Consider the following 26,564-nt stretch of genomic DNA (forward strand, 5'->3'; position numbering starts at 1 on the left):
GCTGACGAGTCAGGGCGGGACCGAGAGGCGCTCAAGCGGCGCAAGCCCAATGGAGTTATTGTTTACAACTGTGGAGTCCCGTGAAGGAGCTCCGGATGGAAAATTTTGTTTTGTGTTTACCCCAAAGTTAAAGTTGTTGCTTGTCGGTTCCTGCCTCAAAATGAGCGAGTTTGAGCCACTTGTACAGCAAAGAAACTCGACACAGAGGAACATTAACGCCTAACTGCCCACTAGCGTTTCGGAAGTGTTAATGCATGTGTTTCGGGCTGCTGCTGTGATCGTATCCTACAACGATATTGCTGACCCTGGGGTTTTACAGGCTGTACCAAAATGCTGAGGACCGGGGGTGATTGAAAATATGGGAGTTTTCCGGGATAATTAACAAATCAGGATGGTGGTGGGAGATGGGTCTGAAATACGGGAGACTTCCAGGACAAAACAGGAGTGTTGGCAGGTATGCTCACACATACTCTATGCACTCTGACTACTTGAATATTGTTAATAAGGCGTGGTGGGCATTTCACTCACGCTGAACGCTTTCGACCAAGCGCAACAGACTGTCATTAGTCCAATCAGCGCAGATTAGCTTCATGCTAAGAAGGGGATTTGGGAACAAAAGAATCGCTGATTGAATCATATGGGAGTCGCTGTGATAATTAGGTAAAGATAAATGCATATTGTATTACCATGAAATTGTTTATTGACCTTACATGCATGTCAGCCTGTTGTTGGAGACCCTTAAAACCAAAGTATGACCCTTTTTAATGTATAATAGAGGCTCTTTAATGACAACCGCAATAAATGGCAAAATCACCATGTACACCATGTATTAAATATAAAATGTCTAACAAAACATAAATTATTTTTATGCACTATCCAATATTTCTCTCACTAACTCCTTTTTTGTTGTATAGACAACTATGAATGTTTTCTGAACATTCATGGTCAAATCTTTGAAGACCTCAAACCCTGAAAGAAAACCTCTTTTAAGCCATTTTCATTTTTTTAATGAGATGGCTGGATCATTATGCATTGCTCATTTTGTGGAAACTAAAAGTCTTATCTGCTGGACAATTTTGAGAACATCAGCAGCTCTGGGCAAGATCTTGCTTTCTGCTTTACTGCTTTTCATGTGGAGAGCTCTAGGAATTCACAACAAGCTGCCCCAAAATCTATACTGTAATAAACAAACCTCATATATATCACCTAAACCATCTAAAACAGGCTTTTTTAAGATAAACATCTAAAAACACCCATATTGAGATCCCTCTTCTGATAGAACCCCTTTGTGATCCAAAAATAAAGCGTGTTATGCGTACTATGTTAAAGTAGAACTTGTTTTTCATTTTCAGCTCAGGAAATCTCTAGTTCCACTTAATTAACGATCATTTGCCCAGAGGCCGGCGGAAATATTGTACTATCTGTAGCTTATGAACACTGTAACCTGCCTACAGGGCCGTACTTGTGTTACACACGCAGCACTGTTCTTTGTTTCACTTGGATGCTTATCAGTACAGCTGCCCTGCTCTCTTTAATGCCAATGCTCTCATCCGGGTTAATTGAGCTTGATATTTTTTGTACTCTGTCACATGCACTTTATTTTAGCTGCATATGTGTATGCATGTCAATATCTTGAAAGTCAAATATGAGACATAAAATATCAGATAATTTAGTAGTTATTGTTATTGTAGGAAAATTATATCAGTGTTTTTTTGTATAATAACTTGTGTACTAACTAATAATTTTTTGCTAATGGTGTAGACCAGAGATGCACAAACTAGGGCACGCGTGCCAAAGTAGCCCTGTGCTAATGTTTGATTTGGTCCCATTTAAGAACAGAGGGATAATGGGCTGTTATCTTTGACAGAGATCGTCATTTCAGAATTTTAAATATTATTTTGTTTGTTTTGTAATTTGTTTTGTTTAAAATGTAAATCCTGTCACACGACGGACAAAAGGCAATGCACAAGACATCAGCGAGTAAATCAAGGCAGAGGCAGGTGCAGCTTAGTGGATTCAGCATTGAACTCCATTGTGTTATGAAAATTGCTTCTCTTTTTACTGTAATAAGTTCATTATATATACTGCATTAGATAATATAATTTAAAGCAATCTTTTGTAGTTATTTTTAAATATTAGGACATAAATTAGGAAATTACTCATGGAAGCTTTAATATAGTTTAGTATTTTTTACTTTCAGTTCACAGCCCTCAAAAAAGTTTGGTTTTTGGCCCGCCATAAGAAAAAGTTTGGGCACCCCTGGTGTGGAATTTTCTAGATTTCCAGTAATAAAATGATCTATCTTTTCAATATCCTTTCAATTTCCCTCTTCTCTCCCCACCTCACCTCATTACAACCCCAAAACTATATAAACTGTGTGAGTGGGCTTGACAAACCACCTGTAGAAAACACACTCTTTCATCTCTCTGACACGTAAAGCGACATTTGCACCCATTTTTGCACATTTGCACCATACACATATTCACAATCACTCCATGTCTTAAAAAGACAAAACAAAAAACAATGCATTTATGAAGTGAGCTTCACACACGTGAGGGGGCTTGACAAACCACCTGTAGAAACAATCTTCTCTCTTTATAAATAAAAAACACTCCTTTTTACTCTAGCTCTCTTAATTTTCAGAGCACTGACAGTTCCTTTGCATCAACACCACATCTTGTGTATATTGCCTATTCTTGTTGAATAGCTAAATGCCTCCACCCAAAATTGAAAATTTTGTCATTATTTACTTATATTTCACTTGTCACAAACCTCTTTGTGTTTTCTTTTTTTCTCGTGAACAAATTTTATTTTCATTAGTATTATTTTTCCTTCCATTAATATAGAATTTAAATGTTTAACAGTTTCAAACATTCTTCAAAATATCTTCTTTTGTGTTCAGCAGAAAAAAACAAAACTTCTTAAGGTTAAGAACCACTTGAGGAGTTGATTTTGATTTTTGAGTGTACTACTATCCTATCAGCTTTGTTTGCATTCCATCAATTCACCCCTAAGTTCTGTCATCATTTATTTTCCCTCATGTCATTCCACACCTTAAGAATCAGTACACAGATGAACGTTACAGTGCTCAGAGTACACCTCTCACCAGTCTCTCTTTTTAATGTTTTTTTTTTTCTATAGGATGCTTTATTAATATTATATTTGTACAAATACGGGCGAGGCAGTGGCGCCATAGGTAGTGCTGTCGCCTCACAGCAAGAAGGTCACTTGGTCGCTGGTTCGAACCTCGGCTCGGTTGGCTTTCTGTGTGGAGTTTGCATGTTCTCCCTGGCTTTGCGTGGGTTTTCCTCCGGGTGCGCCGGTTTCCCCCACAGTCCAAAGACATGCGGTACAGGTGAATTAGGTAGGCTAAATTGTCTGTAGTGTATGAGTGTGTATGTGAATGTTTCCCAGAGATGGGTTGCGGCTGAAAGGGCATCCGCTGCGTAAAAACTTGCTGGATAAGTTGGCGGTTCATTCCGCTGTGGCGACCCCGGATTAATAAAGGGTTTAGGCCGACAAGAAAATGAATGAATGAATGAATGTACAAATTACATTAGATTAGTCAGTGCTGAAGCCAAATCTGACAAAATAACTTACGATAACAGTCCAAATATTAGCAACCCAAATTTGTATGTTAGAGAAAAATTGGAGAAGAAAAACGAGAAATAAAAAATATCTAATATTTTCTTGAATTTTTGTAGTTCATATTTTTTATTCAATATTTTGCATGAATTTAATTGTATTGTCTTTCAAGATGTTCTGTGACTAGAATATTATTTTAATAAATGTATCTGTTTAATAAATCTGTTTGGTTCAAATGCACCAAAATACATCATCTTTATTGACTGAGAAATGGAGAAAAATACTTGTTTTCAAAATGGGTTATGCTCATTTACGCTGAGCACTGTATTTTGATCAAATCTTTCTTTCCAGAAATCTTTCTTTCCATTGAAAGATGTTTCCCCTTAAATCTCTGAAACAATCTGCAGTCATTTGCCTGCTACTGTGCTTTATTCTGAAAAAGGATAGAAACCGTCCCGACAAGGTCATTGCTGCCTCTTCAGTGTGGCTAGCTGTAGGCGAGGGCTGGAGTAGCCAGAACGTGTGGCTGTTCGACTGCAGGCCTGTCCTGTAATTACGCAGACATTTGTGAGGGGAGAATGTCCATGGGGCGAGTTGGTGCCTGAACCGGTATGCCCTCCCAGGCCTCTTTTACCCCTCTACCCCTGTCATAAATCAAAGGGCCAGCTGCCAGCGGCTCATTATCTGTGTAATTATCTCATCCTGCAGTCCTGCTTTATCTCAAAGACAGCATGGGCCTCACTACCCTCACCGGGTCCTTTCCCAGACAGACCCCTGCTTGAGCTGGCCCTGTCGCGAAGCCTCTGATCCTGCACCTCTGCGTGGCCCTGCCTTCATTACTGATATGTGCAATCATGTTTTTTAATTGGAATTTTAACGAGTTCCTTGTTTGATCACTCTTAGTAAAAGGATAAATCCCACCAGCAAGAAAATCTTCTGAAAGTCTTATGTTCTTCCTTGTGTTGGAAGGATCTGTACAAAATGCTTGTTATATGGGTCAAAGACAAGACATTGCTTTTGTATTGTCCATATCAAATGAGTCAGCATTTGCAAAGATAATTTTATATGCGCTGAAAGAACACTAAATGCAAGTAAACGTCTACTTTAATGGTCCAAATTTTGACCCCTATGCATATTTAAAGTATTGTGATCTTAATGTTTTTGCCTGAGCTAAAGCAAATTTACTTTTTAGGAATTAGAACTGAGACATTTAATCAAATTAAAATTGCAAACCTTATTGAGCAAAGCTACCACACACAGTGGTAGATCACTGATGAGCTACATAAAAATCAACGGACATTAAGGTAATCATTCTGCTATACTGACATCTCTTTGCATAGGTTCTCAATTAACTATGGCTTTGTGTAGTAAATGCTGCATGTGATTATGAAAATTCCATATATAATAACATGGATTTACACTAAACTCATTTCAAACATCTCATTGCATATGCTGGAGATTTACTAAAGGGATTTTTCTGACAAGATTTGTGTGAAAAATACCTTTGATGAATTGCCTAACCTTACGCATATTTCGCCAGTGAGTAAACTAGAGCCAGTAACATACTGGAGTGCATTTGGTGTGAACTCAGCACAGGACCTAAAAAGCATGTTTAAAAATGATTTATTATTGTGAGCTGCTTTTTTAACATGCATTAAAAGTGGATGGTGACCACAAATAAGAAGCCCTCCTCCCACAAAAAAAAACAAAAAAAAAAAAACTACAAATTATATCACAAAAAATGCACACCTCTTTCTTTTACTATGGAAAGATTTCCTCCAGGTTTTGACAATAGGTTGCAAGATGCAATAAGCTTCAATCATTTGAAAAATAACAATAAAAAGGTTTACAGTAAATGGCAAATCTTGTGCGACATTCAGAACCTACAATCAATATAATTTTTCCTGGTAAATTTTTTCAATTCTTACCATGTGTGGAGTCATGCGATCCCACTTTGTTGCATCTAATTCATACTTATTATATTATGATTTATACTTGTTATATTATTCTGATATTATTCAATTCAATTCAATTCAGCTTTATTTGTATAGCGCTTTTACAATGTAGATTGTGTCAAAGCAGCTTCACATAAATGGTCATAGTAACTGGAACAGTGTGGTTCAGGTTTTAATTATTATACTTCTATATATATACTATATATTATACTTCTGCCTAGCCCACACATACTGTCCAGGGCAGCCTTTATAACTCAAGCTTTGTGATTGGTCAGTTTGGTAGCGGGAACATGGGTAAATGGTGCAGACAGCCTTTTTAGGCAGTGTGTGTTTTAATTTCAGTTGTTCCGCGTTGATGTTTAATAAATTATCATAGAAATTAGATAGTGTGTATTTCAATTATTTTAAAATCAAGTAATGCATCCTGCATTCAAAAATCTCTGACTTTGTAATATTTGAGTATATTTACTGTGCAAAACTTGTCTGTGAAGGGCGAACAAATAAGATAAATAAATACAATAACCGTAAAAAATTTATTTAATCAAGATTGTTTTGGTTTTAGGTCAAATCGCCCATCCCTAGTATATTGTATAAGTATCTGAGGATTAAGTTTATAATTTTAGATTGTTGGCGTACATTAGTACTTTGTACATGGGCTATTTCTCAATGTAAACAATCCAATATGTATTTTATACATAATGGACACTAACTATCTTATTTCAGTTTGTATTTTTATGTATATATGCAATTTTGTTTTTGCTTAAATATATGTATTTTTTATTTATTTAGTTTTTTATTATTCTTCTTTATTTTTATTATTCTTTTTTTGTGTGTGTGTAATTTTAATTTAATTTTGTTTATGGGGGAAGGGTTTACAATAATATTGGTTTACTTTTTTTTTTTTTTTCTAAAAGTTTAATAAGCAGATCAAAAAATATCACAAAAGATCTTATGCTAGCACTCTGTATTTTACTTTTAACAGTGTGTGGCAGTGTTGCCAGATATAGCAGACTTTTTCCAGCCCAACATTGGTCCAAAACCTGCCCAAACGCACAAAAATGGCCAAAATATTAGATTAATATTTTATTTAATTTTAATTGATTAAAATCGTTGTTACTTTAACTGTCATCATTTTGAACCATACAGCAACCAACAACAGCAGTCACAGAACCACAACATAATCAGATCACATCAAAACACTGCCCTCTTTCACCCACACACTGCACTTATTGTTGTGTAGATTACACTACCTATTAGAGTATGCTTTACTTTTAAAATGGTTTATAAATTTCTCCCGTTCTTTTGAACATAAGGAGCTGCTTGTCAATCGGGCAACACTTCTATGTTTGTTCTTGCTGTCAATTGTGGAAAAAAAAGTGTCATGTTAATAAGTGTCATGATAAACTGCTGTGAGTTTACCTGCAGGCGCTACATGATATGCGTGCACACGAAGGGGAGTCAGATAATGATACAACTTTCCTCCTCCTCTTACAGGTGGCCCCACGTGGTTTGCGCTATGCATGCACTGGTCACTACGCTGTACATTTCAAAAGCGCACAAATTATGTCAACCCACCAAATGCCTTTTTTTTTTTTACCCGCAAAATCACATTCAAAACTGCCCAATCTGGCAACACTGTTGTGTGGTCATTTTTATAAAAAATGAAAAAAAAAACTTTTTAATTTGATTCAGATTTTATTTCTTCCACTTGAAAATTTTAAGCTTTTTTGTGTGATCTTTCCATTTAAGGGCAACTTTAAATGTTTATTTTTTTTTTAGACCCAATATACATGCATTGGATGTTGTGTTAGAACTTCTCCGCATGTTTTCCCTCACTTTATGTTCAGCATATTTTCCCTTGTGTCTCGTATTTTTGGCAGCCATCCTATAAAACAGTCCCCTTTCCTTTACTTTGAAACATGTTTGTTTTGCAACAGTATATCTTTGCTTATTACCAGCAATAATAAACCCAAGCCCAGAGGCAGTGAACATATTGAGACTATGGATGTTTGTCCTCTGCATTTTTTGCGGGTTTGTCCTACTGATGTTTTTTGTGTGTTTAAAAGTACGATTTCCTTTTTCCTGCTCTCTCAGACCGTTATTGACTCTTACGGCAACTTCTAAGCGATTGTTAAAGCCTGTATGCTCAGGAAGGAACGCATATTCCTCTATGCCCTGTAAATCCAACTGCATGCATCAGTCTCAGTGCTCACTGCTGATTGGCCTGTGTTCACATCATATGGTTTTATTGTATAGAGAGAGAGAGAGAGGCATTTGTGCCTCCATAATCAGGGATAGCTGCTCTAGTGAGTGTTACTTTACAAAAGATTGCATCGTTGGGATGTGGAACAAAGGGCCTATTTCACTAATGGACTCAATGCTTTGCACTTGACGTGGCAGTGCTGTTTGAATGAGGCTCTGTTTTCAAGTGTCCAGCAAATGAGTCACTGAGCTGGACTTGTGGAGTTTCCTCTGGGTGCACCAGATTGTGAGGCATACTGTAATAGGCCCACACTGAATTTCCTTTTGGTGAATCTCAAGAGAATCAGCACGATCCAAAAATTAGCATGTTATGGATAAATATGAAATAGTTAAAAAACAAAATAGCTCTCTGCTCGTCGCAATGTGCTTCTGATTGTGTCTTTGCGCTGCACACACACGCACATAAGCATGCGTTCTTTCACGCTTTTAAGAGCAACAAGTGAGGACAACTGGAAAGGGGGCGGTAAATAATGGAATAATCGTTTAACTCGATTAATGGTTGTTCATAATCGTTAGAAGCTATAATCGAAATCGGATTTTCGATTAATTGCACAGCCCTACTTTATATACAATGTTGAGTTTGTATTACAATGATCATTTGCATGCATTTTTAAGGCGTAATATATTATAATGATTTTTTAAATATTCTGGCTTAAGAAATTGTTCCATTTCTAACTTTAATAATGATCTATTTTATTGAATTAATTTTGTTTTTGTATTTTGATTGTTGGACCTGAATACTCTTAGACTCGGAAAATGAACGCTGTTTATTTGAGTTGTGTCCTTTTCTTTATTATATTGTAGGGATGCACCGATATGGATTTTTTGGCCGATATCGATAACCGATAATTCTTAAGAATTGGAGGCAGATAACCAATATATTTGCCAAAAAATGTTAAAATGTTATATTTTTAAACCATTAACAACTGATTTTTTACTTTAAATACTTAAAAGAAAGCACTGATCATATGAAATTAATGGCCTATACTATGCAGAAAATCAATCATTTTAAAATTGCAACATGATTATATAGACCTATATTCACGATTTCACATAACTCAGCACACCAAAAGTAAATTATTTCCTTTTCTTCACACAGCAAATTAACATTCAACTTGACTGTTGTGTAAAAATAATAGGTTAAATAACAAAACATGATTCAATTAACAAAAAGGTCAAACAAATATATTTTAAATAAAATGAAAAAGAACTTAAACCAGCTCAAATGTTCTTCAATAAAATGTGTTACAGTAATGTACATATGTACAGATATGTAATGCCTGAAAATCCATTTTAAGGAGTGTTTGTATGGTTCAGAGCTACTGTACAAGTGAAAAGCTAAATACAGTATTACTTTTTTTAAAAAGCCCAGGCATGCGACGACATGAACTTGTCCACTCGGAAGTCATCTTTACACAGCTGCTTTAAGGCGGCCCTAACATTTTATAATGGGCTTCAGCATCAACGCTTCCTATTCACTTTGATGTCAAGCGTGCCAAACTGAATTGTGGATCCATCAAGTGCTGCTGGCTGAATAAGTTAGGGATTTCTCAATTTTACAAGCGCCAACAGAAGCACTGGCAAATCAGTTAACTTTATGCATATACCCCAGCTCAGACAGTAACTGATTGCACTATTGTCATTGGCTGATGCTGCTATGATGATCACATCAGCCCCAACTGTAAAGACGTGTGTGAATCAGGCGTAAAGCAGGTCTGTTTTTTGCTCAGAGTTCAGTGTAGATACGCTATGCTACACTAAACAGTTTATGTAAATACAGATTTTTAAAATATTGATGCCGCTACAGGTTTGGCTTCTATGCTGTCTTTGCTGTGTAAAGATGTCTGGAGATGCTATTTTCAAAACTTCAGTTTTTGTTTCTGCGAAGTACGCACAATAAACCATTATGATGTCAGTGTGCACACTCTTTTTCTCCTTTCTGATCGGCCAGCATTACTTTTATTGGCACCTGTTGATTTGGCATGACATGATTATTATGAGCGTTATTGTGGATTCAGACAGACAATTATTATCATTATTAATATGTATTTTGTGTCACTTTATTTTAATGGTTCGTTTGTTGAATTTGTTACATTACATCTACATGCCAACTTATTCTCATTAGATTATAAGTAGACTGTTAGGTTTGGGTTAGGGTTAGGGTTAGTGTAAGTTGACATCTATTTGCAAAGTTTCTTATAGTCAGTTAAATGTCTGTTGAAGGAACAATTTTAACAGATATTAAGCAGTCTAATAAAACTCAAATGGACCATCAAAATAAAGTGTTACCATTTCCACAAATATTCATATTATACTTGACAGTTTTTTCACATATCTGTAGGATGTACTTTATTAATTTTTTATTTTTTTTGCAAACTGTCCTTTCTTTACATTTGTGACAATATTAGCATTGTTTTTTTCCATTTGTTTTCACAAACTATTTTCTTCTAATATTTTATAACCACTTATTTTTTGTATCTGAAAATGTGTAAATCGTGTTTACGTCTTTTCTTGTCTGTGATATGCAGCAGAAAATAAGGTGCCTACTGTGTTAACAATGGTAACCTTGCAATTCGCTGTATCACTGCTACAGTCTACGTATTGTAAGAGTACATTTACATGTGTATTCAGCATCTGGTGCACTCAATCCATTATGCTGCTTTTCAATTTCCACTTTGTTATTGTTTACCGTGCACTAGTTTTTTTAATGCAATGCTTGTGACAATGTTACTCAGAAAGGATGCACTATGCATTATGTGTATATATAGATTGTTATTTTCCTCCCCGCAAAAGAAAAGGGAAATAAATTCAATACAATAAAAAAATGAAACATACTGTACTGTGCTTTAAGCATCTTAACTGTAAGAAAAACACTTTAGCTACAGCAGTCCTGAAATGTACATCAATGAATGATGCGGATCCTGTGCAGCAAAAGTTACATTACAGCACATGCTTTTAGTCATTTTCATATAAACCTAAGCTTTGCACAGCAACATATGTGTACAACTGGAAAGGGGATGCTATATGATGCAATAATAATTTAGTCTCGAATAATGTTTTTTTTTATAATCATTAGAGGCCAAAATCGAAGTCGAAACCAAATTTTTGATTTATTGCACAGCCCTAGTGTGTGTGCAAGGTGACAATAAACGCTGAAGCACTGGAACTGAAAATTGTGTAGCAATGAATTTAATCCTTATAGCCTTTCTCACAGTGGGCTCTAGCTGCATGTCTGTTACCACATGATGGATCCTAAAGTCTATAGAAAATAAACTCAAGCTACCCCGAATATTGCAGGATTGTCATGCTTAAAATCTGCAATTGCAAAGGGGCAATACCCTGGAGCCGCTGCATAATGTCTCAATGTTATTTAAACCTAGCCTTGCAAACAAGCAAACCAAACAAACTAATAAATTCTTTATAATTGCATAACTTTCTAAAAAGTTCTATAAGTTTGTGTATGTTGTATATTGAATGCTTATAAACACCTCCATCACCTATTACTTTTTCAGCATTCTTTGGATACTTTTTCCTTTAAGAGGCTTTAAATTGTTAATGTTAAAGAGATCTCAACCATGAACCAAGTAGCCGAGCGGTGGAGCAACCCAATGTCATGCCAATTATGAGCTATTACTGATATGTTAGTGGATTAGAGGAGAAATCATATGAATTGTGCAATCTTCTCATGACCCAATAACAGTTATGATTTTAGAGACTGGAGTTTGGATTCACCTTCATGCTTACTTGAGAAAATTAAACATTTCTATAGGAATGAAATTGAATTGGCTGCATGGTGGAGCAGTGGGTTGCACAATCGCCTCACAGCAAGAAGGTTGCTGGTTCGAGCCTCTGCTGGGTCAGTTGGCATTTCTGTGTGGAGTTTGCATGTTCTCCCCTTGTTTTCGTGGGTTTCCTCCTGGTGCCCCTGTTTCCCCCACAGTCCAAAGACATGCGCTATAGGAGAATTGGGGAAGCTAAATTATCTGTAGTGTATGTGTGTGAATTAGTGTGTATGGTGTTTCCTAGTGATGGGTTGCAGGTGGATGGACATCCCTGCGTAAAACATATGCTGGATAAGTTGGCGGTTTATTCCGCTGTGGCAACCCCAGATTAATAAAGGGACTAAGCCAAATAAAAAATGAATGAATGAAATGGAATAATTATATTTACCAAATTTGATTTTAAATGGAAAAAAAGTGTTTAAAAATTGGCCAAAAAAGAAAAAAATGTAAAGATAAATAACAATTAACATTACTGATTTAAAGGAGTAAGCAAAATACAAAGTGTATATATATATATATATATATATATATATATATATACACCATACTTACTTACCTACTCCCTGGGCCATTTTAGATCGAAGTTGATATTTAGTCGCACCATATTGGTGTTGCATAACTATGAAGTGAGTTGTTAGATGTAAACTCAACCCCCAACTTGGAGGACCAGGACATACACACATACACTACGGCCAATTTAACTTACCCAATACAACTACAGCACATGACTTTGGACTGTGGGGGAAACCGGAGCACCCGGAGGAAACCCACGCCAACACTGCATGCAAACTCCACACAGAAATGCTTACTGGCCCAGCCGGGACTCGAACCAACGACCTTCTTGCTGTGAGGAAATAGTGCTAACCACGGAGCCACCATGCACAACTTTTATTTTCAGTAAAAGCTTAATTTTTAATACTCTGTTTCTACAGAAACATGTAGATTTGGCAGCTAATAGTTTGACAGTTCATTGAAGCTTGCGTTCAATTTGTATACATGCATTCCGTTTATATTTCTGTCGATTTTTGTAGTTTTTATCCCCCCAGAGTTCTTTGGGGACAGATTAGTTTGGGTCCTAGCACACTCATCTACTGTCCACTATCTTTACATCACTTCTTATGCATCCAGAAGGACGTGTCGCAGAAAGCCCTCAGTGTTTCACATGTGATAAAGGCTGCATACAAACGAGGTCAAATTCCTGCTGAGAGATTCACACTCTTGATCACACACCAAAAGCTCATTGTCTACATGGTTTTAGTTCAAGAATGCCTTGCAGATGCTAAAGGAAGATTATAGAACATCGTTGCCAAGTTTGTCAGCCTCACTATGTCTGCAACGTCTACAATGTGGCCAGACCTGTGATTCTTTCGAAATGAAAAGTGTAAGAAAAAGAAAAGCGTGTTGTCTTCTTTTCTGAGTGATTATCAGATGTGTGGTTTGTCTTTGACTGGTTCCAAGTTTGTAAAGTGTTGAAGTTCCCAGTGTCTAGCCATTAGTTGATTGAGCCGATATGGTAAATAAGGTGCGCATGGACTCGGGAGCAGAATCTTCCTTTAAATCTGTTGCTATCCTTTAAGTAGTGTGCTGACCATCTGCTCTTGTGTGCGGTCCCCAAATCCTCAGAGAGCTCAGCAAAGTGCGCCTCTAATACTCTCCTTATGGCTCCTTATGCAATCTGGTTAAGCATTACCGAGTGCACTGAGGTGGAGTGTTTGTGTCTGCATGTGTGCAGTTTATGAGGCGTTGGAAGCCAGAAGTCAAGAAGTAGAATGTGTGCTGCATTCAGAGCATGTTATCATGTACAAATATGTAGCGTTATGTTAATTATTTAACTGCTGTTCATTTTTCATGTTATGTTCAAATTAAATAAATTAATTGTAGCAAATTTTAACGTGTACTATATGTATAATAAATAATAAGCATGAAATGTGCTTTTCAAATTTGTATGTTTATAGGTTTTATTTTTATTATATAGTGTTCATTATGAATAACATATCTGTGCCCTTTATTATTTCGTATTTTTCCCCCTCATAATCTTTGTTTAAATACCATAAACATCCCTCCCCCTTCTTCACTTTTTGTCACATGGAATGTCTTTAGGGCGGAGCTTTCAGTGTGTGACTCTTAGCAACACCCATCTTTCAATGATGCAATTGGTTTTGATAGGAAGAGTTCATGCACCACTCACCCTTCAATGTTTTTTTTTATTTTTATTTCATGACCATTTTAATTGGATTAATGTCACAATAAGAGAAAAAGCAAGTAAAATTAAACACAATTTTTTACTTGGAGCAAGTAAGTGAAAGTGAATAATATATAAGGATAAGTGAATGATCTTCTTGAAATGTAGATATTTGGACTAGAAACAAGACTAAGACATTCTAAGTAAAAATTCTAAATACTTTTTTTGCATAAACCAAATAAATATGAATATCTTTGCGATGTGACTTTTGCGAATGGATGCAATATCAATGATGTAATAATATATTGTGCAGCCCTAATAAATAGATAAATAAATAAATAAATAAATGAATAAATAAATAAGTAAATACATAAATAAATAAATAAATAAATAAATAAATAAATAAATAAATAAATAAATAAATAAATAAATAAATAAATAAATAAATAAATAAATATTTATTTAAAGCCATATTTATTACAGAAATAAAAACACAGGCATGTTAGTGCCATTTAAATTTCAAAACAATCAATGCCAATAAAGAAAACATTGATTTCCTAGTTGAATTATAAGTGGACTACAAAAAAGCCAAAATACAGGCTTTGTAATGGAAAATGGAAAACAATAAAGAATTAAATACAAACAATTGTACTCATCGTAAAGTTGTATTGCTGTGAGTTGAAAACATTAATTATAAAGTAGGAACAATTTTGCTTAGTCCTCCTTTACATTCATCCAGTTTCTAAAACAGTCCAGTCTGTTGACATTATCGGGGGACAAATTTTTTTTTGACCTTTTTTTTTTTGACCTTGGACCCTTTTTTTGAATGATTTGAGCTGAGAGTGCAACGTAATCTCATGGCTAGTCATAACTTTTTGATTTAGTGGCTCCGGACAACGACGTTTAGGCAGGTTTGTTGCTAAGAAACGCGCAAAATATGAAACACTCACAGACACAGACACACATACATGCACAACGACGCAGGACAGGGCAGCCGGAGCGACTTCGATCAGATTCAACACTCTTGATCACGTTCAACAAATTTGCTTAAACTAAGCATTCTAAAGTATGGCTGTATTTCACAAAGATTCTGACACAACAATAAGAAGCAGGTGCTTTACAAAAGTTGTGTTTAAAAAGGAAACAGATCAAACTTAATAAAACATTGGAGGGCTCATGCTGAAAGGCAGAGGAATGCGCTGTCTTTGACAGCTCACGACTTCATCTGTCACTTTGTGACTACATTTACATGGACACCAATACTCCGATTTTAATATGATTAAGATAATACTCTTAATAAGAGTCTACCATGTAAGCAGTAATTTTTGATTACCTTAAAGGACCAAGGAGTCACAAAATGTGGAGGTTTTTTTTTTCCGTTCGCTATGCAGTATTGCATTCCATTAAAGCAAAAGTCGAAAGTTAAAAATGAAACACCCAAAATTGCATAAAACTCCGGAGAAAACGCTGGATAGCCTGGTAATGCGACATTAATTGTTTTATAATGAACTTGCATTCAAAAAGTGCTTTCTTGGTCTTATCTATATTTTTTTGCATGTTGAACACACGTCGGCCACAACAGGAAATAATTTTTTTTTAAAAAGTGCAACTGCATTAATTGCGCTATTTTTTTTTAACAAGTTTAATATTTGAAATTAATCGCATGCGTTAACACACTAATTTTGACAGCACTAATATATATATATATATATGTGTGTGTGTGTGTGTGTGTGTGTGTGTGTGTGTGTGTGTGTGTGTGTGTGTGTGTCTGTGTACTGTATATTGTCCTAGACAATATGTAGCAGCATTTGTGTAAATTTATAATGTGTTAAAAACTGTACAGTTTATAAAAAGCTGTAACATAGCATGCATTGCCAGTGTGTTGGATTGCATACAAACCAGAATGATGTGATCTGTTAGTTTTACTGTAACACTCTCCGGCATCTATTTCCTTAACAGCTATTTTTCCACAAGTGTTATCCAAATACTCTACTTGAACAAGTCTTGGACTACAATTAAGCTCTAAACCAATCCTGATGTTTAAAGGATATCCAAGTATCAGCTCCTTACTCGATCCGACACCATTTACCATTCTACAAATGCTGCAGTGTAAACTAATGTGTCAGTTGTATCAATAGCAGTGGTGAACAGAGAGCTCAGTGAGACCTGTCTCTGCACCTGAGAGCTGGCTGGACTCCAGATATCAGCCGCACTCATTGGCTCCTGATGAGAGACGGGCACCAGCACACAGGAGCCACATTGACTTCGCTAGCACAAAATAAATAAAGCCCTGCTCCTCGACGGGTATTGAAACCCTGAAGGCTGTTAGTGTTTGAGTTGTTGTTTCAGAGATAGCCCGTGCCCTCAGCTGAAATAACACATCAGATTGTGTGAAGACTGAAAGTAGAGTCATGCTTTGTTTAGCTTCAAACAAATGCAAGTCCGTGGGTGTTATTTAAAGTAAATGAACCTGTTTTTTTAGAGCTAAAACGGATGTTTTCAGGTAAACATTGACATTTATGTGACGTTTATAGCAATTTAGCGAAGTGATTGCTGTGTTTTTCTATTTTATTTAAGTGTACACATGGTGCTTCTGTAATGAATAGTAACCCTTGGCGACTATTGAGTCATTATGAAGTGGTGGTTGTGAATCAAGTTATTGTCTGTCTGTTGGGGAAGGTGGCAGCTGGTGATTTTGGCACTGGGTTGATTTTCTGTGCTCTGTTGAGAGCAGATAGTGACCCAGTGTGTGCCGAGGCGTGGATCTGTTCGTTCTTGATAGTGACTCTGTTTTAATCACTTTAGCAACAGTAGCTCATCAACTTTGTTTGTTGGATTGTTCAGTTTTGTGACACAATAAGGGACCACAATAAGTGAAGAGTACCAAGTTAATTAGTTGTATTAATATTAGATATCTGAATAGACATAATAGGCGACGCAGTGTCGCAGTAGGTAGTGTTGTCGCCTCACAGCAAGAATGTCGCTGGTTCAAGCCTCAGCTGGGTCAGTTAGTGTTTCTGTGTGGAGTTTGCATGTTCTCCCTGCGTTCGTGTGGGTTTTCCTCCGGGTGCTCCGGTTTCCCCTACAGTCCAAAGACATGGGGTACAGGTGAATTGGGTAGGCTAAATTGTCCGTAGTGTATGAGTGTGAATGAGTGTGTGTGGATGTTTTCCAGAGATGAGTTGCGGCTGGAAAGGCATCCGCTGCATAAAAACGTGCTGGATAAGTTGGCAGTTCATTCCGCTGTGGAGATCCCAGATTAATGAAGGACTAAGCCGAATAGGAAGTGAATCAATGAATAGACATTTGTTACGGGAATATTAGAAGTCAATCATTATATAAAAAATTTTTATATATTAAGGTGATTGATTTGTCAATTTTTTGGATGTTTATGTACACTTTAGTGTCATTGAGGGGCATGGCAATATGAGCAAAATATCATATCCTGGTATTTTTAGGTGGAATGACGGTATACGATATATATATATATATATATATATATATATATATATATATATATATATATATATATATATATATATAGAGTGTTAAAGCCTTTATTAAAACTTTATTAAACATTTTTATAGCAAAATATAATTTAATCTAGTGTTGTGCCGATAGACGATAGTATCGTGTATCGACAATAGGCAAAGATATCGTCGGGAGCTGAGACCTATGACGATTTAAAAGACGATATTTAGCTCGTTTCGCACTTATGTAGACCTATAACAAGTTTTGATTGCATTATTAAATAAAATGAATAGTATTATTAATTTTTAATATCATCATTAACAATAGATTAACTATAAATAATATGATAACTTCAGCTGTTTACATCTACATCGCCTGACCGACACTTTTGGAAAAAATTAATTACTTCGATTGCTCCCTTGCACTCTCACTTTGTCTCTCTGTCTCTCTCTCAGCAGCAACAGGTGTTGAAGCGCGAGCTGCATGTGAGAGCACAGCCACATCTTAGAGCAAATTAGTTTGCAACTTTGTTGCATAAAAATAATTGTCTAAATAGCAAAACTGGATTTTATCAACAAACATGTTAAATAAATTGCTTTGTAAAAAAGAAACAACTGAAAAATAAAATGAAAGAACTCTGAAATCAGCTCAAATGTTCTGGATTAAGACATGTTGAGGTACCAGCACTGCCGCATAATTTTCTCTTGCTTTCACAAAAAAAGTTATTTATCTTTTATATCCGTTATTAATAGCCTGTTTAAGTTTTAAGGGGCTAATAGACTATTTTTTAAGTGCATGCATTGACTGCTCCTTCAAACACACGGAATATATGTGTCTTATTTGTGTTTAATTCAATAGAATGATAAACATGGACATGGGCATTTTTCAGAAAATAAACAATTTATTTAATTTAAAAAAATATGTTAGGTCTATATTTCTTTTTATAGCCTAAAATATATTTTATTTATCAATTTAAACTTGCCTATATGCAATTAAAAACAATCTGTATTTAACCATTCGTTTTGGCATTAAATAATTTTTGAACAGATTATTAATAACTTATCAAAGAACATTTACTGAGCTCAGTGAAAAGTTTTAGGTCAAATAGGCTATTTTATATTTGACCAATTGGCTAATGCCGACTCGCCGCAGCCATGTCTAAAATGAAACTCTTATCAGAAAACAATAAACACATATGCCATGCGCAACATTGTGTTAGATCTTAGCAAATACAAATGTGACACTGTTAATACTTTTGTGATTGATGAGACCTGAAACTGCGCCGCGCTCAACTAATCAATAACATGGAAAACTTCACCACACAGAAACAGTCACGTGCAGGCGCGAGTCCTCCATCAGCCTCCCGTCTGAAAGGACCCTATTGCGTCCTTGTTTTTTTCATGCGTAGGTAAATATGATTTCGTTTGCTTTCATCCATGTATATTATATCCATTTTGCGGCAGTCCTGCAGGCTGAGGATAACGGCATGAACCCGAAGTCAACATCAAATCCTGTCCTGCGCCGCACTGTTGCATTGAGTCTTGTTTGATGTAATTTCGGTCTCAAAGCCCATTTAGCTGTAAGAGCGCAGTGATTTGCATTGGTTTGAATAATTATCCAAAATCAAACGTTATGCAAATGCAATAGGTTATTAAATAAGTTTAAACATCAGCCGAAAAGTTAATAAATATGTAATGGTTAAATATAATAATGATAATTATATATGTATATATATGTAGGGCGATAGGGCTTTTCTTCCATGTTTACAAATAAACAGCTGCACAAAAAAAATAACAGCTGCACAAAATCTTTGATAAAAAGCACAATGCAGGTTTTTCTCCTGCTTAAAACTATACACAGCTCCACTGTGCTATTGTGCAAATAACGAAGTAAACAGAACCATAGAAAACATAGCTACATTGTCAGAGCAAAACTGGGAAAACACTTAAATAGTAACACAACAAAAAGTATTGTAGGACAGAAAAGAACCACATGGAATGTAAATATGAAACGCACAGTATTTTTTCACAATTACATTGTTATAAGTAATGCTGTATACCACAGTTGTGAGATTTATAAACAACAATTAAATCAGCTGTATATGTTTTTAGTTACATGTTTTTTTTTATTTGCATTTACATGTATAAATTGAGCAAAAATATTAAACATTGCAGTGTTTGTCTAAAGTAAAGTCTACCGAAATTTGATTTGAAAAGCTGGTTGTTATTATCACGTGACTTGCAGTGTGTTCTCGGCACTCTGAAGATTTTTTTAACTGGGTGCTTGCTGCTTGCTTCTCTCCCAATTTGTGCACGCCTCTATTCTAAATAACGAACTTGCACGCAGAGAAGACGCGATATTTGAACGGCCGACATCATTTGTCTCCAGCAGTTTTGCCATGCACAAAGAAACTTTCTAAAGATGTCTGTTTGTTGCTCGTTTTTTTAGCTTGTGGGTTAAATTTTGGTGCTCAAGTGACAGAATGTTGAAGTGGCTCGTACAATAGACAAATGAATTTCAGAAATCATTTACCTTGCTCAGTGGATAATTCTATCGCTCACTGAAAAATCCAGATAAATACTAATGATCTCCTTTTCTCTGTCTTCCTCTAGCAGTTGTGATGTCTTGAAGCAGTATCTGGGCCTTTTGAAGGATGTACGGTGAGCGCTGATGGAAACTGCTGCTCCAATATGAGTGTTCATGATGTTGGCGGTAGACGACGCTTTGAGGACTCCGAGCTCACCCTGCGCATCTACCCGGGGATCATTGCAGAGGGCACTATCTACTGCCCTGTCGCCGCCCGTAAGATCACTTCGGCTGCAGAGGTCATCGAGCAGGTTATCGATCGGCTGCAGCTAGATCGGACAAAATGTTACGTCTTGGCGGAAGTGAAGGAGTTCGGTGGGGAGGAGTGGATTCTCAACCCCACCGATTATCCCGTCCAGCGCATGATGCTATGGCCTCGCATGGCACTGGAGAACCGCTTCAGCAGCGAGGACTACCGCTTCCTGCTGCGCGAGAAGAACCTGGACGGTTCCATCCACTATGGAAACTTGCAGATGTGGTTGCAAGTCACAGAAGAGCGCCGGCGCATGGTAGAGCGGGGCTTCCTGCCGCAGCCTTTGCCAAAGGACTTCGATGACTTGTGCAACCTGCCGGACCTCAACGAGAAGACCCTGCTGGACAACCTGCGTAGTCGCTTCAAGCAGGAGAAGATCTACACCTACGTGGGCAGCATCCTTATAGTCATCAACCCCTTCAAGTTTCTTCCAATCTATAACCCCAAATATGTCAAAATGTATGATAATCACCAGCTAGGCAAGTTGGAGCCACACATTTATGCAGTGGCAGATGTGGCCTACCATGCCATGCTGCAGAGCAGACAGAATCAATGCATTGTTATTTCTGGGGAGAGTGGATCGGGCAAAACTCAAAGCACCAACTTCCTGATCCACCATCTCACAGCTCTCAGTCAGAAGGGCTTTGCAAGTGGAGTGGAGCAGATCATTCTTGGTGCTGGACCGGTGCTGGAGGTAAGAGCTGATTCTAATGTAGTTTCAAAGTAAATCGTCTGAAAATCTGATTGGAATTACTGTGATATGAGTAGGAGCGGAGCACTCATTGTGCTGTCAAGGCACAGAAATTGAAACTCTTAAATGGTCAGTTTGTTCAAGAGCAGAGATGTGAAAGTATATCTCCACCAGTTATACTTATTCTGATGCTTGATGATACACAGAGCAACTTTTTGAGCAATTTTGCCAGACAGTCTTGCAGAGCGATGGTTCAAGGCTACTTTCCCATCTGTCCCGTCTAACTGTTATATTGTATCTGAATCCCATTGCCCTGTCCATCACCTGGTTGCCTATTGACAGCATCATTTCCTGAAGTTGCCTGGCAATTAGCTCAAATTCACCAAATGTTTCATCAGCTTGAGCCTCCAACTCAATTACTGCCAGGTTAAATTAAATTGTTTATTAAACAGTGGCTATCAATAGACAGAAAAATTCTATTGTGATATATATTGATATCGATTTATTGTCCAGCCCTGCTTTGTGCTTATAGTTTATAGTTTGTAAGCCTTAAATTCTCTCTCCCATTTTGACAAATACGCCATTTTACCTGACCCTTGGTTGCTATTCCTGTCTTGTCACACTGCATCTGTATATTAAACATCATCACACATGTTCTAATTGTGATTATTGTTGCTTCATACAATATGTTCATTTCTGAGCAGACGAGGTTGTCATGTCAGTCTATCTCTTGTCTTTGTGTCTTAAATTCCCGAGGCCTTACCTTTGAGTTCTCTACTCTCAGGCCTCTGTTTGGAAATGCTCAAAGTCACACCTCCAATAAACCAAGGCATTGTGTTGTGTGCAATTGCCACATTCTTTTATTTGCTTCTAGTTTCGTGTACTCTGTGACCCAGAAAAGCTCTTGAGTGTTGATAGTTTAGAAAGGCATACATTAATTCATGCGAAACAATGTTGTATTCAAAATGCAGCCGAAAGAACAAGTTGTAGAGCTGTTCTTGTGGATTCCAGTAATGCCAGTAATTCCTTTGGCTTTTGTCACCAAGAAGCACATGATCGTGTTTTGATAACATTATCAAAGTTACTGAAATGGTATTTCGTTAATAGACGGATGAGCGTTTTTGAAGAATCAAAAGAATTAGTTTGTGTGTATTTGTTAATGGCTTAGTTCACTCAAAAATGAAAAATTCTGTTATAAATTACTCACCAATATGTTATTTCAATCAACTAAGACCTTCATTCATATTCAGAACACAAATAAAAAATATTTTTGATGAACTATGAGCTTTCTCATTCTTCGTAGATGAGGCATTTAAAGTCTAGAAAATCAATGAAAGACATTGTCAAAACGTTACATGTGACTTAGTGGTTCAATTGCAATCATGCGAAGCTCCAAGAACACTTTTGTACACCAAAAAAACTGTAAAAATGATTTTGTTTGTCTATTACTTCCTTATCAGGTCAGAGTGTGTGATTACTTTAGACAATGCAACACTTGCGTATTGCGCTGCTGACTCTAATAGCAGTATTTAATATTGTCTATAGAAAGCAGGCACCCTGATGACCTGACACATTGGCAAACAAAGTTGTTTGAGTCTCAGTACACTGTAAAAAAAAAAAAAAGGCTGGATTCCACACAATAAATCAGTGTTAAGACAACGTGAAGGAAATAAGTTAATTTGTTAGTTTGTACAAATTTAGATTGACTATTTTAAAAGTAGACATGATCATGTTGTACATACGAGATGTAGAATCAGTCACTAGAGACTTAAACACTCATTTTTTGAAAGGGAAATAAAAATCTATCGGTGACTTGTCTTAATATGATTTGACGATACAAATATTTTAATAGAATGTGTATTTATAAATAATGAACGAATTAATGAATTTAGGTGGATTGAACGTGAAACATTGAATTTGTCTCCCCAAAAAACTTTAAAAAACGTTTAAATTAAGTAGTTTAAACAAATGGCTAATCAATTTTTTTTTTACTTTAATTAAAAGCAGTATATTCATATTTGAGTTAAATAACCCTTTAAAGCTTATTTGAACTTGGGTTAGGCCTATAGACGATGCCATCGTCCATCGCCGATGGCCAATAGACAACACGATGCTAAGCTGGCATCGTCGGTCCTCTGCTTCTCCCGCGTCACAAACCCGCTCGCGTAAAATTCACACTCAGGTCCCATTTACAGTAATACGTCTTAGTGTTAAAATAGCATTTTAGAATGAAAATTATCCACATCCACACTGTGTTTTCCGTAACATTTCTAAACATTCCTTCGTCCACTGAAAACGCACATCACGTGACCACAGACACACACAAACACAGCCAGTCACTGTCATGCGCTCAAGTTTAAAAATGATGTACCGCTGAATCGTGTCTCACTGTAGTTGTTAAATGTGAAATTGTCAGAAATCCCAAGTCTCCCGGAAGTTCCGGGAGTCTTTATGCAATTGCAGGACTCATAATACCCACAAACAAGAGATAATCTCCCGGAAATCGCGAGTCTCCCTCCCGGTCCTCAAATAAGGCGCCCACCCTTCTCACCCCCGGATCTATCCCTTCTCTACCCGCGCATTCTATCAAACCCACCCAGAGACATCGTACCATGCCAAACTGGTCGACATCGCCCAACCTTAATTTAAACCATGAGGCCAGATGCAGACCATAAACATCTTCTGCCAAGAAATAAAGTTCATTATTTGCATATACCTGTATGTAGCTTCATTTTTGTAGAACTACAAAATGTAAAGAAAGTTATGTTATTAATTACCTCCAGAATCAAGAGCTTCTGTGCTCTGCTTCACACGCCTTCAAACGCCACCACACGTTCATTGCATGTCGGCATTTGTCTTTCTAGGTGCAAGTCATTTATTAAATGAAGAAAAGATTCACGCAGCTTCTACTACTGCAGAAAATTCCATTTGAACTTTTGATATTTGACACCAGTTATTTAGGAAGTGATGATTTTGTTCTCTTTAACTACTTGGATGGAAACGCTGCTTTACCTGCATGTCTTGGATGCAATATTCCTGTTGTGCGCATAAATTTAATTCACATTTTTGAAACATAGCTATTGGCGAACAAAGTCATTTAAAAAGTCATTAACAAAATCTTTTCATATTTGGGTGAATTATTTGAACAATGAAGCCAGATGCAAACCATAAATGTCTTCTGCGAAGAAACATAGTTCATTATTGGCAGATATAGCTTCATTGTTGTAGTTACTATTAATATTCATCTGATGTTTAGTGGCAAGTGTGCATGTATCATGTGCTTTCAGAATTTTGTTTTGAAACAGTTTGTTCTGGCAGTTCTTCTAAAAAATCATGGCATCATTGACTTCATTCTTTCATGGAACATACAAGGAAATGTTTGTCAGAATGACTGTGTATCTTTGTTTAATCAACTTGCACGATCTTTCGCCTTTTTATATATAGTGCAATATAATTTTTAGCTTTGTTTGAGGGAATTCATTCAGCGCTACCAATGCTTATTGGTTTATACCTGGAGACAAGCTCTTCTACATTGCATATTTGCATAGTTGTTGCCTGATTAAGTTTTGTTGGTAAAAATCTATGAACTAAACTGGTTGTGTCAGATTAGTGAGAATCCTAAAATGTGCGATGTCTGCTGGTCGAAATTGATTTCTTATTTTAATTTAATAATCTCAATATAATCCCTGACTTTTTGGCTCGCCGTGCACAAGCTTACAAAAGGCTAATGTTTAAGCATATGGGTTAATGTCCAACCATCTGGCACAATTGAACAGCTCTTGAGTGGAGAGGATGGGCTTTAATTGTTTGTAGAGTGAGATTGTGGCCCTGCTCATTACTGATTAATGCAGAGCGTGTGTGCAGTGGCCGAGCACACAGACCTGTCTTCCTCTTTACTCACATCAAGGTGACACATCTGTCACTTTATCTAATGACCGTTTTGGAGCTCTTTAAGTGCAAGTGAGTTAAGACTGCTGGTGTACAAGTCTGTGGTATTAATGAAAATTACTGCTGGATTACTTGTGTTTTCGCTAATTAAGTTTTTTAAGAAGGTTCCTAAATTAGTTTTGGAGGCCTCTTTAGATTTAAAAAATAAATGTCATCAGGTGAGATTCAGAAGGGACTTAAGAACTCCAGGCCTCGCAAAACTGCTAGCCGGATGTCCTGAGGCTGTTATGTTTTCAAGTCTGGCTACTAAATATGAGTTCACCGTGCCCTTCGAACTATCTAAATGGGAGGAAGAATATAGCCTATTTTAGTGCTTTTAATTTTTTATTCATATTAAATAAAAACAAATAATTAAAATGTGGATTTGTCAAAAATGTATGGTGCATGTAGCCTATAATTAATGCCATTATATGCTTTTTTTTATTTAGTAAATTTTTTTTTTAAAGAAAATAATGTCTTTTCTATTTAAGCTATTAGAATTTATTTCTGACTACCAAAAGCTGGAGGATGCTTGCCAAAAAGGTTACCAGAGCCCTGAACTTCCATATAAGTTTTTCCTTGCCAATGAAAGGTGGCAATATGTACGTTTTACATACAGGGGTTGAACTAGGTATTGCATTTCTGGTTTAAAACACGCAAGAGCAGGTTTACAGATTGACGACACCAACAAATGCTGATTTAAATCTTAACTTAAAACTTATTGTGGAGTGCAGTGAGTACACTATTCTGTCTGTATTTAAATTCTGTCATGTTTCGTCTGGTGCAAACACTCAAATTGCATATCACTGCAAATCTCATCACATAACGTATTTTTAGGAAACAGGCTTACAGTGTAACCTGTTCACCTAATGTTTTTGTTTGTAATGTTTATGGTATTTGCTAATTAATAACCTCATGTGGAACTCTGAATCTGCGTCTCATTTTGGAGTGTGCTACTGACCATCTGAGGTTGCATTTCAGTCACAGATGCATTCTCTGAGAGCCTTCATGACTGATTAAATCAAATATGCGGTTTTCCACCAAGGCAAACTGAGGTTTGAAATATAATTGGTTAAACTGGCATTTGACGGATTAAATGGACCAAAACAAAGACAGACGGCACATAACACACATTTTCTTATAAGAATATCTGACTTTAACATGGTTTTTCGGAGAAACAAGAATGTTCACTTAGCATGTTTCTTAAATATCTGCAAACATGATATAGCATTTTTATGCTTTGGAAGTGTTGTATAGTAAATCTAGTACATAATGGTCGTATAGAAAAATATTCGTATAGTATCTGTAATGTTTGAATAACACTCCTGCAACTCATTTGATTTTAAATAATGGCAGTTCTGTGACTGTGATATACATAAATACTATCATGAGTTTTGGAATAACTCATCATGAGGATAAAAAAAAAAAAATTTCAGTCACAAAAAGGCAGCTAATGTGAATTACCTCATTTGGCAATAGCTGTTTTATTTAAATCTCAAAAGTACCACAGAATTCTTGCTCAAGTGTGTTTTTAAAACTAGACTATTGACTTTGCCTGAAGCAGTAGGATTTGAGCCATAATTTGTGGTGGGATTTTAGATGAAATCATTACCTAGAATCTTAAAACACCCAAACAACTGCATTTCAACACCCTGGCAACCAACCAAAGCACTAAAACATCATGACTAAGAAAATATAAAAAATAAATAAATAAATAAAAATCTACATCTATGATTCAACTATAGATTGATTGTAAAAATAATTTAAGCACTCTTGTAATGTCATCTAATACATTTAATACAGTGTTTGTTAACGTTGGTTAATGGAAATAGAGTTGTTCATTGTTAGTTCATGTTCATTTATGGTGCAT

The 26,564-nt window shown here is 36.3% G+C and overlaps 2 protein-coding genes across 51 annotated transcripts in view; one reads left to right on the plus strand and one right to left on the minus strand.

Moving 5' to 3' along the window:
* adamts7 (a disintegrin-like and metallopeptidase (reprolysin type) with thrombospondin type 1 motif, 7) overlaps positions 1–26,564 on the minus strand; it is a 610,954-nt gene that overhangs the window by 145,687 nt on the left and 438,703 nt on the right. The window lies entirely within an intron of this gene.
* Positions 1–26,564, plus strand: part of myo9aa (myosin IXAa) — a 253,527-nt gene that overhangs the window by 34,497 nt on the left and 192,466 nt on the right. For 32 of the 50 annotated variants that reach the window (NM_001423815.1, XM_068222114.2, XM_068222115.2 and 29 more), the window contains exon 2: positions 19,853–20,770. In NM_001423815.1, the coding sequence (NP_001410744.1) occupies positions 19,928–20,770 (843 nt within the window). In that variant the 5' untranslated portion in view covers positions 19,853–19,927. Of the gene's footprint in view, positions 1–19,849; positions 20,771–26,564 lie in introns of all 50 variants that reach the window. The other 18 variants (XM_073905946.1, XM_073905954.1, XM_073905968.1 and 15 more) reach the window with 1 other exon arrangement.

Source organism: Danio rerio, chromosome 7 (genome assembly GCF_049306965.1).
Source record: "Danio rerio strain Tuebingen ecotype United States chromosome 7, GRCz12tu, whole genome shotgun sequence".
NCBI classification, from domain to species: domain Eukaryota; kingdom Metazoa; phylum Chordata; class Actinopteri; order Cypriniformes; family Danionidae; genus Danio; species Danio rerio.